At 63.3% G+C, this 16,492-nt stretch overlaps 1 protein-coding gene across 2 annotated transcripts; it reads right to left on the reverse strand.

Annotated features, from left to right (window-relative positions):
* Positions 1–1,743: 1,743 nt before the first annotated feature.
* On the reverse strand, positions 1,744–10,094 carry ECEL1 (endothelin converting enzyme like 1). 2 transcript variants are annotated; one of them, XM_007462756.1, is made up of 18 exons: positions 10,034–10,094; positions 8,202–9,090; positions 7,522–7,590; positions 7,308–7,418; positions 7,138–7,230; positions 6,871–6,995; positions 5,976–6,198; positions 5,469–5,567; positions 5,155–5,229; positions 4,850–4,953; positions 4,494–4,552; positions 4,366–4,417; positions 3,716–3,783; positions 3,408–3,532; positions 3,035–3,100; positions 2,562–2,657; positions 2,302–2,378; positions 1,744–2,171 (listed from the first exon to the last, which is right to left on the reverse strand). In XM_007462756.1, the coding sequence occupies exons 2-18, from the start codon at positions 8,985–8,987 to the stop codon at positions 2,072–2,074; spliced, it is 2,328 nt and encodes a 775-aa protein (XP_007462818.1). In that variant the 5' UTR covers positions 8,988–9,090; positions 10,034–10,094; the 3' UTR covers positions 1,744–2,071. The 2 variants fall into 2 exon arrangements, with proteins under 2 accessions (XP_007462818.1, XP_007462819.1); XM_007462757.1 differs by lacking the exon at positions 10,034–10,094 and having other exon boundaries at positions 2,072–2,171; positions 4,856–4,953; positions 8,202–8,987.
* Between the last annotated feature and the right edge of the window lie 6,398 nt (positions 10,095–16,492).

Consider the following 16,492-nt stretch of genomic DNA (forward strand, 5'->3'; position numbering starts at 1 on the left):
AGTACCACCCCCACCATGAGCCCGGCAGGAATCCATCAGGCGGAGGGGTCTCTGGTGGCCTCACAGCCTGTCATCCACAACCCTGCTGGAAGGGTGGGTGGTCCCCAGCTGGGACACACGCTGGGCATCAGGCCCCGGGCCAGCAGCTGAGGCCCCCAGGCTTCCCAGCTTCCTGCTCGGGACAGTCTCGAGGCCAGGAACCCCATGTCCTATCCCAGGGGCCCACATGCCCGACCCCACTGGCCCCCTCCGCTGGGCACAGACGGAAGGGGCGGGAACTTGGCCCCAGGGGTACCTGGGCTTCGCTGCACTTCCTGCTGGAGTCTCACCCTACAGGTCCCCCAACCCCAAGGCCTCCCCTAGGCTGGCGGGGAGACAGGAGGGATCAGTCTCGGGTGGAGCTGGGCAAAGCAGGGAGCCGGGCCGGGGACCAGAGAGGGCTGGGCCTGACGATTACGATTCCAGCCAGGATCCCAGGCCAGAGGGAGGGGGTGAGGCACCGCACGCAGAAAGTCCCCGACCAGAATGTGGGTGGCAGGTCGAGACAGGGAGCTAGACTGTCTTTCTGCCCTCACTGCCCGAAGGACATGGTATGTATGTGCCCAGCCCAGGGGGAAAGAGGCTTCAGGAGGAAACCAGGGAAGATCCATAAACACAGCACCTCTCAGGAGCCCTGAACACAAGGGCCCTACCGCCCCGCAACAGGCAGCTCTGAGCAGGGCTCTGCGCCCTGGACTGATTAGCGCAGCCTCCACCATCTTTCCCCGAGGAAGAGCCCCCGCCCCTGGGAACTCGGCCACTCCGGCTCTGGCTCCCCTGGTGTCCTTTTTCGCTCCTGCCTCTTCTCTGCGGAGCCCCACCCTCCGCTGTGGGCCGATCAGTGTGGCAGGTGCGTTTTCTGTCCCCACTCCCTCAGGTTGGTGCATCCAAGGCTCAGACAACAGGGACTTTCAAAATATCACCCAAGGCTGAGAGGCAGACAGACATTATCTGAGCATAAAGACGGGAGCTGGACTGGCAAGAGGTTCACCCCTGCAGTGGGAGATGGGGACAGGCCACACCTACCGGGGCACTGCTCAGGGAGTGGCTGATTTCTCTAGGCCACCCCTGAAGTAAGAGAAACAGACCGGAGCAGGTAGGCCCGGCAGCCTCAGCCCTGCAGACGCCTGGGATCCCCCAGGGGGGCTCCTCCCGCTCAAGATAGAGCAGCACTTCTCTCCTCCCACCCTGGGCCACGCCTGCAGCCCACCTCGGCACCCTGCCCCCACCGCTCCTCCCCTTCTCTCTTCCCAGGAGCTCCAGGCTGGAGGGGACGCCTGGAGGCCACGCATCACCGGCCCCCTTTCTCCAAGAGGCGTAGCCTGGGGTGATGACTGGCTAGGGGACACTGCAGAAACTCCTGCAGGGCTGAGGGGGGCACCACTCTGCACATTCAGGAGAAGTTAACTCCCAGCGTCAGGCTGGGGTGTAGGTCACTGGGACTGGTGCTCTGGCCCCCATGAGACTGGTCCAGGGGCACCCTCAGGACCGTGCAGGGGCCTCGGCAGGACTTGGGTGGAGAGCAGCGTGGGTGCTTGGTGGGAAAGACAAGAGCTGGGGAGGTGGGACAGAGGCAGCCCAGCCGAGGCCACCAGGAGGGGACAAAAAGGTCTTCTCTAGGGTCTCATTCTGTTAAGGGCCTGAGCCTCCCCTGGGAGTTCATCCAGTCCCACATGCTCCGGGGGCCCCTGAGGAGGCGGAGGCAACAGGAAAGTAGCTTTATTGACCTGACTTAGCAGCGAGAACACAGCGAAGGCGGGGCCTGTACAATCCAGCCTGGGCGGGGGTCTGGCTCCCAAGAGCCTAGTCTGGGGACCTTAGCGTCTCTCCCCCAGGCCCTCCTGGAGCCCAACTTCACCCCTGTTCTGGGTCCCTCCTGAAGTGAGGGACAGTGATTGGGTGCTGGGTCCTGGAGGGGCTGGGGAGGCGGATGGCACCCAGAGTGGACCAGAGCCGGGTGCATGCCTGCCCCGGCCGCCAGCGAGAGGCAGTTCGTGCAGGGGAGTAGGGGCGTGCAGGTGGGCAGCCAGGCTCACCACACAGAGCACTTGTGGGCAGGGTTCATGGGCGAGTCCTTGGGGCAATGGAAGGCCCGGCTGAACTCGTCGAACTGGGACACGCTGCCCAGCACCCTGGGGCAAGGGAGAGACCCACAGAGTGTGTGGCACAGGCCACCATACCCCAGCTGTCCCTTCCCACCCCGACCCGCTCCCACCGCAGACACAAGGAGGGGACGAGGCCCAGGCAGGCAGGTGGACGCACCTGTAGTGCTCAGGTGCGTGCTTGTCAGTCAGCACCTGCAGGTAGATGGACTGCGACCGCCGCTTGATGCACCAGTTCTGGGCCAGGGTGGGGGTGGCGGGAAGGAGCGGGGACATGAGGCCAGGCGTCCACTGACGAAGCCCTGCACACTAGGCCTCGATCCCCCACCAGAACCCACAGGGCTCTCGGCGGGGTGGCTGATGGGAGATGGGCTGGCAGCTGTGACCCTCCCCCCTCCCCTACGGCCCCCGGCCGCACACCTGGGCAAAGGCGATGAAGAATAGCTGACTGTGCGTGTACTTGAGCCGGCGCAGCGGGAGCTCGGGGCCGTGCTCGCGCACCCACTTCTGATAGGCCTGGGGGCGCAGAGCATGGAGCTGCGGGGCCCACAACGGGGCCGCCTGGCACCCTCCACTCAGTCAGGCCCTCAGCCGCCCCCCGCTCTGTGCACCACCCACCCTGTTGAGCCCCCCGGACCCCTGCCTTTTTCCCTCCCCAGAATGCTAACCCCAGGCAAGTGCCACCCCCTCCAGGCAGCCCTCTTTGCTCTCCTGGAAGGCGGGGGGCCTAGGAGTCCCTCTTCCAGTGGACCCTGTGCCCAGCACAGCACCTCCCCTCCAAGACCAGAGCTCAACAGGATGGGGAGACAGGGATGACTAGGTCTCTAGCCCAGTCCCCAGTGCCCCCCACCACTCCTCCCTCGGGGATCGAGGGCCAGGCAGGGGCAGCTCACATAGTAGGCGAGCTTGAGGCCGCCCATGTCCGCAATGTTCTCTCCAAGTGTGTGCTTGCCATTCACCTGGCGAGAAGGGAAGAGGTTGGAGGCTGCCCAAGGCCCTCTGGCCTCCTTCGGGCCTTGCCTCCACCCACCTGGCCTTTCCCAGAGGGTTTGGGTAGGACTCCCCCCCACTTTGTGCTCCACGTGGGTGTGAGTCTGTTGCGAACTCATTCTCTTGCCCAAGTCAGTGTGCACGCAGACCCTGGCGGGTGTGCACGGAGCTCGGCGCTGGGTTTGTTCAGGCACGTGAGCGTGCATGGAGGTGTGCACGCTCCTAGTCTGCGCTGGCCAGGCCCGAGGGGCCCAGGGGGCAGCGAGGGGGCCTCACCCGCTGGTTGTACACGGTGAAGTTGTCGTAAAGGTGGACTATGCACTCGGCCTTGCGCAGGAAGCGGCTGTGGGAGTCCTCTGTCCACCAGTGCAGCAGGTTGCCGGAGCGGTCATACTGGCCCCCTGTGGGCAGCGGTTGGGGGCGAGCCGAGACTGGCCTTCACCACAGAGCCCGGCTGGGCACCAAGGCCCTCCCCATCCACCAGCCAACAGGCACAGGGGAGCCACAGGGCCTCCATTGGCCCTCACCACCCTGCCCGCCACTGCCTGTCCTCCGCCACCCCTCGGGCCACCCGCAGGCCTCACCCCAGTCATCGTAGCCATGGGTCAGCTCATGCCCGATGATGGTGCCGATGCCCCCGTAGTTCAGAGACCTGGGCCCGTGGCAGCAGCGTCAGGCCCCAGCCTCACCCGCCCTCTGAGAGCCCCGCCGAGCTGCTGCCCAGGCCTCAGGAGGCCCTGGCCAGGCCACGAGGTAGCCCAGGGAAGCCGGTAACTGCACGGTCCCAGAACACTTGTGCCTCAGCTTCCTCGTGGGGTACGTAAAAGGGGCCAGTGATACCTGTGCAGCTGCCTTTTAGGAAATAACATCTAACAGAGCAGGGCTGCGGGGAGGAGACAGGGTTGGAGGGAGACAGGAGGGAAACTGAGGCACCCCACGTGGGATTTGGCCTTTTTCCTCATCACTAGGATTGTTCCAGTTTTGCAACACCCAAAGAAGCCTCAAACCAGGTAAGGGGGACTCAGGACATTTAAAAGAATGAAAAAAAAACAAACAAAAAAACCTACACCTTTTTCTAAATAACCAAAGATGAAGTGGGACTATGGGGACCCAGGGTTGCAGCTGTCATGACTGCAGTGCCCAGGCCGGGCATGGGGCCATCTGAGCAGTCCCCACCCACCCCGCAGACAAGGCCACGGCCGTGGCTCTGGCTCACGCCAGGTTCCCTACTCACTGCGGAAAGTCAGGGTCGTACAGCGTAGGCTGCAGGATTCCAGCGGGGAACACTGCAGGGAGGCCATGGTCAGCGGGAGACCCTCTCCACCTCCAGGCCCTGCCCCTTGTCTGCACACACCTCCTTACCCATCTGGTTCTTGTTGGGTAGATAGTAGGCATTGAGCGCCTGCGGGGGGAGAAGCCACCTGTGGAGGGAGGCTGGGGTCAGCTGGGGGGACCCACACTCCCTCCCCTACAACCCCTACCTCCTAGTTTCCTCCTCCTTAAGGGATGCCCTGGTGTCCCAGCCTACAGCCATATCCTGGGCCTCCCCTGGGCTGATCCCACACGCTGACAGCCCCCACTCGCACCCTATGCAGGCCTGGTCCTCGCTCCCCACCAGCATGTCTGTGAGGCATCAACCTCCTGGCGTTGGTAAGGAACACTGTCCCCATGGCACCCCATGGCACACCTGACCCCCCAGCTCCAGGCCAGGTACCCACGTGGACTTGTCCACCTCCTGCCGGATCTTCTTGACCGAGAGCTGGATGCTGAAACGGATGCTGTTCAAGATGTTCTTGAAGTAGGTCTTCTCGTGGACCTCAAACTGCATGGGGGATGGGCAGCACTCAGCAGCAGGCCGGGGCAGGGCCAGACCAGCACCCAGCAGGCCCCACGCCCTCCCCGCGTCCGTCAGCTGAGGGCTGTGGCTCCTTCTCTGTGGTGGTGGTTGGTCTCCATGGGGGCCTCGGCCACAGGCCTGGAGAAGCCTGAGGGGTCAGGCTGGGTAGGGCAGGGGCAGGCCCACCTCATACTCCTTGTCCACAGCCTCGGGTTTGAGCAGGAAGTCCGGGTAGCCCACCATCACCATCATGTACTGGAGCTGCAGGCGAGAGGGTGGTGAGTGGGCCAGGGCCTCAGGAGATGGCCTTCCACGCTTCTAAGGGAGAAAGCTCCAGGGCCGGCATAGGGCTGGGGCCCAGGCAAAGGGGAAAGCAGGCTGGGTGACGCCAACTCCACAAGAGGCGTCTTTGTCTCTTTTGTTATCCCAGTGCTTGGCACACAGTAGGCACTTACTGTGTGATTGTGGAACCAACAAATGGGAAAAGGGTCCCACGTCACCTTGGCCCGAGCGGCCGCCTTGGTCTCAGCATCCATCCAGTCCAGCTCCTCCAGGCGCTGGCCCAAGATGTACTTGATGTCTTCTACCAGCTGCTGTACCTGCAGGGTCAGGGGTCAGGAATCAAGGGTCAACCCAGGAGGCCTTAGCTCTGAGCCCCCAGCACCTGGAGTAAGGGGTACCCCCTAATCATTCAGCACCACTTCCTAAGCCCAGGGCTTGCTGCTCAGCATTCCTAAGGCCACCTCACTGAGCACGGCAGAGCAGGGAGGGCAGGAGCTTGGTGGGGAGAGGGTCCTGCAGCTGACAAACCAGGTAGGCTTCCTGGAGGAGGAAGCCTGGTGAGGAGTAGCCTGGAGGCTCAGAGCCCTCAGCTGAGCCCGGTGCCCTTGGCTGCAGGGGGATGTGCGGGGTTCCGCATGCTCCTCATGCTTGGACCAAGGCCATGCAAGAACTTCATGCCCATCTCAGGACCCACACCCCTACCCTCAAGGCCAGGGCAGCCTGACCTTGGCCTTGCTGGCAGCTGAGAAGTGCTCATGTACAAAGAGAGCACCGAGCGCCATGCCAAAGTGACGGTTGGCCTGGCCCAGGCAGACACGGGCCAGCTCCTGTGGCTTGTCGCTGCCCTCCATCTCCCGTGCCAGCTCGTGCAGGGCCTCTCGGAATGGTGGGGACAGGTGCTCACTCAGGACCACCACCACGCGCCACACCAGGTAGTTGTGTAGGATCCTGAGGGCCAGGTGAAGCAGCTGGGTGTCCCGACAGGCTCACGTGCGCGGGCGCCCCACCCCCAGCCCCCAGCCCCCCAGCCTAGGGCGGGACCAAGCACCTGCACAGGACTGAGGGCCATTCCAGGTACTCCCAGCCCCAGTCAGGGAGGAGGGCTGGGCCCACACGCAGCAGACCCACCTCAGGCCACCGAACCTGAGGCTGACGGGGCACGGGCCAGCACTGGTTTCTGACTTGCCGTGGGGTGGGAGAATGGCCACTTGGGGTGACTGCCTGCCTCAGAACTGGCCTCGAGAGGCCTCAGGTCCTTCCCAAGCGGGCCAGAGACCAGGGAGGCTTTCCTCAAGGTGGCCCTGGGGGAGCAGAGTTGCGGCCACCATTTCCCCTCCTGACTTCAGACTCACTCAAGCCTCACCGACCCCACATGAGGAAACCGCAGCCCGGGCAGCTCACAGCTCTGCCCAGGGTCCCACAGAGAAGGTGGGACAGCCAGGTCTGAACCTAGGGGTCTGGACTCCTTTTCTGGTGCTCCTCGCCTGCCTCCCCAGAGTGGGTGGACCGGACAGAGGTGGAGGCAGAAATTCAAAGCTCTCCAAGCAGATAGGTCTGGGATGCGGGGGAGGGGGGGCCTGGGGGGCAGGCGGGTAGCAGGCAGGTGACGGGCAGCTGTACCTGCGGGGTGTGGAGCGGATGAGCTGGGACACCTGCTGCATATAGTCTGTAGCCAGAAGCACGAGCTCTTCATCCTCTGAGAAGTCCTCCTGGAAGATCTGGTCCAGCAGCCACTTCCACCGCAGCTGTGGGACCACGGATGGGGACAGTGGGGTGGGGTGGCGGGGTGAGTCCATGGCCATGGAAGGCCTTGCTCGTCCCTGGGGAGGGGACAGCCCAGGAGTCCCAAGATCAGCGCCTCCCCCACCAGGGCTGGGTCACACTCACGTGGGGGGTGATCTTCTGGAGCTGCCCCAGTGTCACCTTATTGTATACGGAGCTAACGTCTCGCCGGAGGTCATCGTACTCTGACACTGTGATCTGGGGGAGGAGGGCAGAGCTGGCCAAGCCCCGCCCAGTGCTCCCCGCCCCCAGCACACAGCCGGCGCCCTGCTCACGTTGGCCAGCCGCTGCTCCAGCTGCAGGATCTCCTGGGCCTTTTTCTCTACAGCCTCAGCACCCAGGAGGCTGAGCAGGCGCTCCATGAACACCCGGTAAGCTGCCAGGATCTGCGCCAGGAGGGGCACGGCAAGGATGCAGTCGGCGCCGGGCCCTGGTCCAGGCCGCCCGCAGGCCCAGGCCTTCCCTGAACCCCACCGCATGCGCCCACACCTTCTCACTCTCCTCATCCTGAGCTAAGTACAGGGTCCTCTCTGGCAGCGTGAGCCCATCCTGGTCAATCTGTGGAGAGAGATGGGGGACAGGGATCAACTCTCCCGGCTCCTGCAAACAGACTGAATTCCCATCCGAAAAGGCCAACTGAGAACACGCCAGACATCCACTGTCACCAGCCCGGGGAGCATAAAGACAGCAGCCCCTCCCCCATTCCAGAGAAGCTGGTCTAAGCCCACACACCTGACCGGCCTAGCCTGGGGACAGAGGGGGGCGCCCCCCACCTTTCCTCCTGTAACCCAGTCCTCTCCCTGCCTGTGAGGGGCGCACTGACACTTGGTCCTCCGCCCCGCAGGCATCCCAGCCCGCCCCAGCCCGACAGGCCTGTCACCACAGCCCATCAGTACACCCCTCCCTCCGAGCTCTCACCGCTGCCAGAGGGCTGGGAGATTGCGGCTCCCGCGGCTCTGCTAAACACCGCAATTACTCGAGGGAAATTACTTGCGCCCTCCTCCCGCGCTCTGCCGGTGCGCGCTCCCTTCCGTTCCTCTCCCCTCCCCTCCCCTTCCGCACCCGTCTTCTGGGCGCAAAGGGAGCGCGGGGCAGGCATGCCAGGCCGAGGCACCGCTAGTTCCTAGCCGCTTGTGGGATGCCCGGTGCGGGAGGGGGGCCGCACTCACGCGGATGACGTAGCGCGAGGAGTTCCTGTCGTCCAGACTGACGGTGAGCGAGAAGAGCGCGGCGGCGCTGTACACGCCCTGAGCCTTGTACAGCAGCCGGTTGAGGTCCCAGGGCGCCGCCGCCCCCGGGCGCTCCGCCGCGCCACCCAGGTCCCAGCCCCCGCAGTCCTCGATGACCTCGAGCATGGGCCGCGGGCCGAGCCGTTCGATTTCACGCATGTCCAGGCAGGAGCGGAAGAAAGCGCGCACCTTGCGCTGGGCTGCGCCGCCGGGCCCGCCCCCGGACCGCGCCAGCAATTGCCGCAGGCGCTCCTCGTTCTGCTCGCCGATGGCCGCGATGGTGCCGTAGGTGAGCTTGTCGTCCGGGATGGCGTGGCGCCGCAGCCAGCCGCCGCACGCGAAGGAGTAGAAGTCCTGGCACGGGTCTATGCTGGCGTCCAGGTTGGAGGCCAAGAAGCGGGCGGCGCGCGCGAAGGCCTTTCGCTCCGGGCAGCCCTCGGAGCAGGTGGCGCCTCCCGCCGCTCCCGGGCCCAGGTACTTGAGAGCCAGCATGGCGGCCAGGATGGCACAGAGGCCCGCGGCGAACACCAGCCCCGACAGCAGGCACACCTCGCGCCGGTTCCAGCGCGGCAGCCCGGCCCGGGCCCCGGGGGCGCTGCGCCCCGCACTCAGCGGGAAGCCGGGGGGCAGCGAAGTTCCCCGCGCGCCTCCCCCACCGCACCGGCTCACGTACTTGACCTCCTGGAACTCGTCGTAGTGTGCTGTCATCGAATACGGGGCCTCCATGGCGCCGCGGGCACCACCGTGCAGCCCTTGGCGATCTCAGCTACAGGATGCTCCCGGCCGCCAGGCTCCTAGCGGGCCGGCGCATGGTCCCCCAGGGCCGCAGCTGCGGGAAAGGGAGATACAGGCTCAGAAGGGTACTGGGGCTCGACGGGGTCCATGAGCACGACGAGGAAAGGCACAGGCCTAGGTCCAAAGGCTGGAGGCCACCCCGAGTCCCCAACAACGAGTGGGCCTGGGGCCTGGCCTCCCTGCGCCACTCGGAGAATGAAGGAAGGGGACCGCTCAGAGTGGCCACCATCTACCACACTGCACAGTGGGGTCCTTTAACCTCCCCTCTCCCCGCATACAAATGCCCGCCGCAGGTTTGGGAGGCCCGTAATAAAGCAGGGGAGCACCGAGCATGGGGCCTGGCACGTAGCAGGCCTTCAATGAAAGGCTGTTTCTCTTCTCTTTGCATTTCTTGTTCCGGACCTGCTACAGCCAAGGCCAGGTGGGGGGAGGGGGAAAGCGGAGGCAGGGGAAAGGAGGTGCGGTCAGTGCCGCTTCTATGCAAGACCCTGAAGCCGCCTTCAGCTTTCCGCACGGGAACTAGACGCTCAAGAAAGCGACTAAAGAACCAAACTTTGTCCTCGCGGTTGTCCGCAGAGCCATCCCCAGCCCTGTCTTCTCTACCAATGGCCAGAACGCCCACCAGTCCCGTTCCCAAGCGGCCCGCGCCGGCGCGCCATCCCGCCCAGGATCAGGGAGAAAGCCCCGACGGCCCTAAAGGACCCGGAACCGGTTTCGTCCCCCGTCCTCGCCCTGGGCCACTCCCGGCTTCAACAGGTTCTCCCCGGAACCCAAACTTGGGCGAAGTTTCATCCCCGGCGCAGAGCGAGCTGGCCCCGCGCAGTCCGCGGCGCCAGAGAACCAAGCCCGGGAGTCGCAGCCGCAGCCTGAGCCGGAGCTGCGAGGACGCAGACAAAGCCTGGAGGCTAGGCGCGGCGGTGGCGGCGGAGGTGGTGGTTGATGTGGCCGCGGCGGCCGCGGGCTCGGGTGCCACTTACCCGGCAGGTGCGCGCCCGGGCGGAGCGGGAACAGAGCGGATCGAGCCCGAGCCGGGGCCGGGGCCGGGGCCGGGGCTGCGGCCGGGGCCGGAGCCGGAGCCGGAGCCGGGGCAGAGCTGGGCGGGTGGCCGCTGTCTCAGTGCGCCCGCCGCCTCCTCTGCTGCCGTGCCTCGCTGCGCCGCCCGCCGGCCCCGAGGGAGGGGGCGCGCGGGCGGCTCCACCCTCCTCCGCCCGCCCCCCAGCGCTCCCTCCTTCTTTCTGCCTCCATGCCGGCTACCTGTCAGCTCTGTGGCAGCTCGGGGGCGGGGAAGGAGGCTTCGGGAACACGCTCCCAAGGGTCTAGCACAGGCCCTGGGCTCTGGGATTCCAGCCCCGAGAGGAGGGAGGGCCTCAGGTCCCCTCCGTTCCGGTGCTCCCACTCAGGGATGCCTACCAGCCCGCCGGAAAGAGGCTCAAGCTGAAAATAAAGAAGCTAGTGGGCCAGCCCAGCCCACAGGACGGGAGCACCGTGCAGGGAGGACGCGCTGAAAGGCTGTGGGGTGCGCTGAAATTGCGCCTGTACCGCCTGGCACAGCGCCTGGACCAGAGGGGTTTCAGTAAGGGGCTTTCCGGGTCCTCCCCTTTAGCTCCTGCCCATGCCCAGCCCTCCCCCGGGGACATGTCGGGGTGTTGGTTGGCAGTGGTGGAGGAAGAGCCTCAGTGGCTGCCGCAAGAAGGGGCCGCAGCGCTGAGACCACGCGCCTCCCCAAACCTTGACTGCCCTTGGTACCCACTGCTCTGAAAGCCCCTGGGGTAGACGGTGGAGTGGAGGAGGGGGACCAACTAGAGACTAATGAAAGAGCCCGCCTTGCAGGAGCCAGGGGGTACTATGAATTTATCCACCCACTCCTTTCTTCTGGTTCAATTTGCTTTCTTAATGTGGGACCTCCCTCCCACGACTTGCAGCCCCTGGGCACAAGGCCTACTTCTGCCAGGCTCACTCACCACTGTACCCACAGAGAACTTGGAGCTTCTTGGATGAATGATACTATTTCTGTGACCCACGTTTTTTCCGTCCTGCCCTACCCATCTCTCTGCTTGCAGCATCCTTAGCAGGGGACCTCAGAGAAACACCAGCACTCTCAGGCCTGACGGTTCCAGCTTGCAAGACTGACCTAAACAACCTTAGAGACAGCCCAAGACTGCTGTGGAGCCCCATCTGATAAGAACCGGAACAAGGCAGGAAATAAAGGACCCAATACCCTGTCCCCTCCCTGGGGCTGCTTATCAGCCTGGCTACTGGCCACTGGCCCTGAGTGGCCACCTCTGCCCCCATCCTGCCTGTCCCTTTTCTGTCCAACTGTCCACCTCTGAGCTACCACTCTGGATACTCTGTGCCTCCATCTCTGGCCATCTCAGGGTCCTCCTTTGACCCGTGAGTTCTCCTTGCGTCCAGTTAATTCTACCTAGGGGAGGTGGAATTATGTAAAACGTGGTGATTCCATAAAGGGGGAGGGGAGGGCAGGGCGGTGGCAAAGTGTCTCTTTGTGCTTTTAATCTGCATTTTTCCCTCAATGTTTTTGTCTCCAGGAGGATAATTTTCCAGCCTTTTCAGGTCCTGATTGGTATCATTTCTCCAACAATGACAGCTTTTTATTTTCCCTGAAATGAATGCCACAAAATTTCCAAGAAATATAAAAATGGATATTGTCTCAGGGAGCCGACTCTCTTCCGACAGAAAGGCACAAAGGCAAACATGCTTCCCCAGGGACTCTGCTGCTCCAGTCACTGAGGGGTGGGGCACCCAGGCCCTCAGCGCCTCCTCCACCCCCCGCCCTCCCAGGTCAGCTGCAGGACCCCCCTCCTGGCCATCCCTCTCCCAGACTCTCAGCTGCCATTGATCTCTTCATCTGCCTCCCAGCTCCCGGCCAGGCCACCCTGTCTGTCTGCCTGGCTCCATCTCGCGTCTCTGTACAGCACCTCATCCCTCACCACAGCCCAGAGGCTCCCCCAGGCCTGAGCGCAGCAGGTAGGACCCACGGGAGCTGACTGAGGACTGGGCCCGTGACCACTCAGTCCTAGTCCCCCTGCACCGCCCACCAATAAAGAGCGACCAGGCCCCGCCTCCTGAGCCCTTCTGTCCCTCCTCGGAAAGGGAAGCTGCGTGCAGGGCGCTAGGCATCTGGCCCCCAGCTTCCTCAATCTCCTTGTGAATCTCGCGGTGTCCCCTCTCTGTTGTCAGAATGACTCCCTGACTGAGGAGCAGGAGAATGGCAGGACGAGGCCAAGCCCTGAGGGGGCAGCTGAATGCCTGTTTGGGGCAGGGAGAGCAGGGGAGCAGCTGGCCGGAGAGAGAAAGGGGTGCAGCGCTACGGGCAGAAGTGAGGGGAGCCTCTGCCTCTTCCCTTCCCAGATTCTAGCCCACCCTGCTGGGCGGGGCATCACGGTGTCTGGCTTCTGGGGAAGGGGTCAGAGCAGCCCCTTGTCTGCCTCACTCTATGGGTACAGCAGTCCCCACGCTAATGACTCCCGTCTATTCAGCTTCCACCAAGCGAGGTGCTAAGTGCTTGACCTCAGAGGAGGGCTGCTGACCTGAAGCCAGCCTGGAGCCCATCGTGATCAGACCCATCTCTGCACCTGTCTGGCCTGCATGTGTAGGGACAGACTGGGCCTCTATTTGCCTGCTGCTCGAACGTGAACCCCCTAGCCCTGCCTCTGCTCTGGGAGATGCCCCCCTGTTCCATCCCACCCCCACCAGTCCACTCCCCACCTCCAACAGTGCCGCAGCATCTTCCTTGCCTTGGAAAACATGTCCCCCAACCAGCTTCCTGTCCTCCGCCCAGCCTCCCAGGGCTCATTCCATCTATTATTCACAGCACAAAATGGATTTTTAATTTGAGAAATGAAATGACTCTCCCAAGTGGCCAGGGTGGCAGGGAGGGGGTGGGAAAGGCCGGAGCTGCCGGGCAGCCACTACACTGTATTGACTCAGACTCCTGTTGGAAAGCTGGGTACAAGGGTCCATGTACCCCACCACCCAGCCTGTGCCTTCATTCCACTCTGTTGCTATCACCAGTTGGGGTGAGTAGGGTGCCCGTTGGCCCTGCCTGAGCTCCCAGTGGGATCTGCTCCTGGCCAGGCGAGGGGCTAGGGACCTTGCTGTCCACTTGCTTTCAGATTCCTGGGCCTGGAGGGAGGACAGCCCTTGGGCTTCCGGGCCTTGTCCATCTCCTCCCCCAAACTTCCTGGCCGTCACTGGGCTGGGCCCCAGAGGCTCCCCAGTGCAGACCCCCAGCTGAGCTCCTCTGCTAGGTCCCAACACCTTGCTATGCCCGCCCCAGCCTGGGGAGCTGCCCCAGTCCCCCCACTGGCCTCCGGCTGGCAGTGCCCCTCCTCACCCCCAGGATAGAACTCACACGGAAGTGGCCGCGAGGCAGCGACCTCTTCCCAGCCTGCCTCGCTCTGCCTCCCTACCCCCTGCCTCTCTTCCCCTGGTCACTGTGACCTGTTGTCATCTCCCAGACCTTAGCTGGCTCTCACTCACCACAGGGACTTAGCACTTGCTGTTCCGGCTGCTTGGAACAGCCTTCTCCCAGCATCTCTTCCATTGGCCAATTGCCACGCATCCTTCTTGGGATGCCAGCTTCTCTCCTCTGGTCCTGTGCTACCTCCATGGGTGGGGGCTTGCCCTCCCTGGGCACCCACTACACTTCCCGCATCTTACTCAGCTGTGCAGCCCAGAGCCCGGCACAGCCGATGTATTTGATAGACGTGGAACGTTCTCACACAGCTGTGGTTGGCTCATGGAACGGCCTGTGAGAAGATATCCCAGGGCCAGGTCTCACACTGGTGCAGCGTCCCACCTATAAACCTGCCCAGGCTTTCAGTCCCGCCACACAGCTCTCCTTGGCTCTGGGACCCATCAGACGACAAGAGGGGGCCATTCCTCCCCTCCCCCGTGCCCCTGTGGTAGACTTCCATCCCCCCTGTGCACAGATTCTTCTCTGGGGTCACCTACCAAACTCTAGATCAGTTTTTATTTCATACAAGAAATATACAGAAATACATTCTTGTCTTATAAAACTTTAACAACACAAGCAGGCCCTCCTTCACACACGTCCCGTTCCCAGCCCTCCCCAAGGTAAGGTAAGCTCTGTGACCACTTCAGCATGAGCCTCTAGGCCCATGCCAGCATTGCTTTATTTTTTTAAGTAAATGGGACACCACGAGCTGTGTGATTTAGTGCCCTGTACCCATGGGCATACACCAGCGTCTCCCACACAGAAGTCCCCAGTGTCACCATCCCCAGACGAGGGACACAGGTTGTCTTGTTCACACCCAGGTGGTGGCCCAGCCTCCCAGCTCTGCCCTCTGGCCTCAGGCCCCACCTGTACCTGCTGGCTGGGGAGGCGCGCTGTGTTCCAAGCCCAGCTCAGCTTTAACTTTTCGCCTCTTCCTCGTTCCTTACTTCAGTCCCAGCATCTGGCTTCGGAAAGGCTCCTCTTCTCTGCCTCTTTCCCATCCCATCCTGTCTGAGTTCCGGCCCTTAGTCCTCCCTTCCTTACTGGAGGAAGGGCGTCTCTTCCCCTTGCCCACCCAGGCCCCGCGGCTGCTGCATCCCGCCCATTCCCGCCCCACACCCTCCGTGCCATCGTCAAGGCTTCCTTGGCCTGGCCCCAGCCCCCTTTCCAGTCTCCTCACTCAAGCTCCCCCAAGTGTCCTGCCTCCTCAGGGGCCTGGACTCCCACCTTCGCTCCTTTGCTCTAGTGCCCCTCCTGTCCTCCTTTAGGTCCATTTCAAGCTTCCCGGATCCCCTGTTAGTCCCTAGGGCCAAGCAGGTCCCCACCTCAGGGAGGCTGCCTGAGGGCCTCTCCTTGCAGCACAGACATGACCACGTGGTCACCCTGGAGCCTGCTGCATGGTCTGGGCTGTCGGACCAGGCCCCTGCTCGGATCTGGGCTGCCCTCACCCCCAGAGCTGTGGTGGAGCCCCGACGGTAACACGCGTGGAACAGCTCCCGTGCGCATGCTCTGTCCAGGCTCTCTGCCTGCTTCCCCGCACTGAGTCCCTGTATCCCCACCAGGAGGCCCTTGTCGTTGGCCCCAATTTACAGGGAGGACACTGAGGCCCAGGGAAGGAAAGACAGTTGCCCAGGTTCACCCAGCTCACAAGCCCTGAGGCTGAGATTTGAGCCCGTGTCGGCTGCATTTGGATTCTTGAGGACATGCACACCCTGAGCTGGGAGATGAAAGGACACTCTGAGGGGGACAGGCCGGGCACTCGGAGCCCAAAGGAAGGCAGCATGGGGCCAGGGCCCGGCTGGGATCTCAGTCCAGGAACTGTGTTGGGGGTGCTGAATGTTGGGGACCAAGAAGGTGCCAAGGCTGGCTTTGCCCATAGACGTCAGGAGGAATCTCAGGGCCTGGAGCTGGGCCTTGGCCTCCCCTCCACACCCCACCTGCAAGGGCCCTTCCTGGGTCTCGCTGTCTGAAGTGCCCAGTTGTTTTCTGTCTGTTGCCCTGGGTACATCCTGTACCGCCTTTGTCCCCACCTGAGGTTGTCTTGTGACTTGGCATCTTCGTGGCCTCTTTTCCTCAGCTCTGTCGGCACCCCAGATGTCCCCATCACCCTGTCCTTCCTGCCCAGCCTGAGTGGCAGGGCCTTGGCCACAGGCCACTGTGGTGTGGTCCGGGTGGACAGAGCCCAAGTGGGGTGATGAGTCGCGGGGGCAGGGAGGAGAGGGGATGGAGAGTCTGAGGTCTGCGGGCCTCTAGCTCTGACAGTCAGTTCCCTTGGGCCCACCGTACGATGGACAGGCCACAACAGGTGGCTCAGCTCCTGCCGCAGGATGCAAAGCCGGCCACAGGGGCTGGGGGTGGGGAATAGGAAGGTGAACCCAGAGGCTAGGACACATCTTCCAGTCAGGGTCACTGCAGCCCATCGCCTGTGATGTAAGGAGCCGGGCTTGGGATGGACAGAGCCCAGAGAAGCCAGCAGGACCTGAAGGGTCTGTTGCAGGCTTCACAGGGTCACTGGGCTGAGGTCCCCTCCCCCAGCACTCCCTTGTCATTTCAAGTGATTGGAGCTGAAGGGGATCGTTAGCTAATTAAAGCCAAGGCCACTAATTGTCCCTTGCAGGAGAGAAAGCAGGGCTGCAGAGGGGAGAGGACAGCAGGGCGCAGAGAGACTGGGGGGCTGGGCACAGGCCCCTGGCCCTGGGCGGGGCCTCCCTCTAGGCTGTGTGTTTTGCAGGGGGGCGCTGTCCTTGATGAGGAGTTTCGGGATAGAGGGCAGGAGTCCGGAATCAGAGCTCCCATCCAACACCTATGCTCACCCGCCTCTGCCCGAGGCCCCCCGCCCCGGGTTGTGGGCTGCGGTGGTGCATGGCGAGGGGCTCCCACAGACATCCTCTGGATGCAGTGATAGGTCAGATTTGAGGACAGGCAGCAGGATGCCAAGGTCCCCAGCCCCCGGCTGGCC

The sequence above is a fragment of the Lipotes vexillifer genome, unplaced genomic scaffold, assembly GCF_000442215.2.
Source record: "Lipotes vexillifer unplaced genomic scaffold, Lipotes_vexillifer_v1.1 scaffold860, whole genome shotgun sequence".
Classification (NCBI taxonomy): domain Eukaryota; kingdom Metazoa; phylum Chordata; class Mammalia; order Artiodactyla; family Lipotidae; genus Lipotes; species Lipotes vexillifer.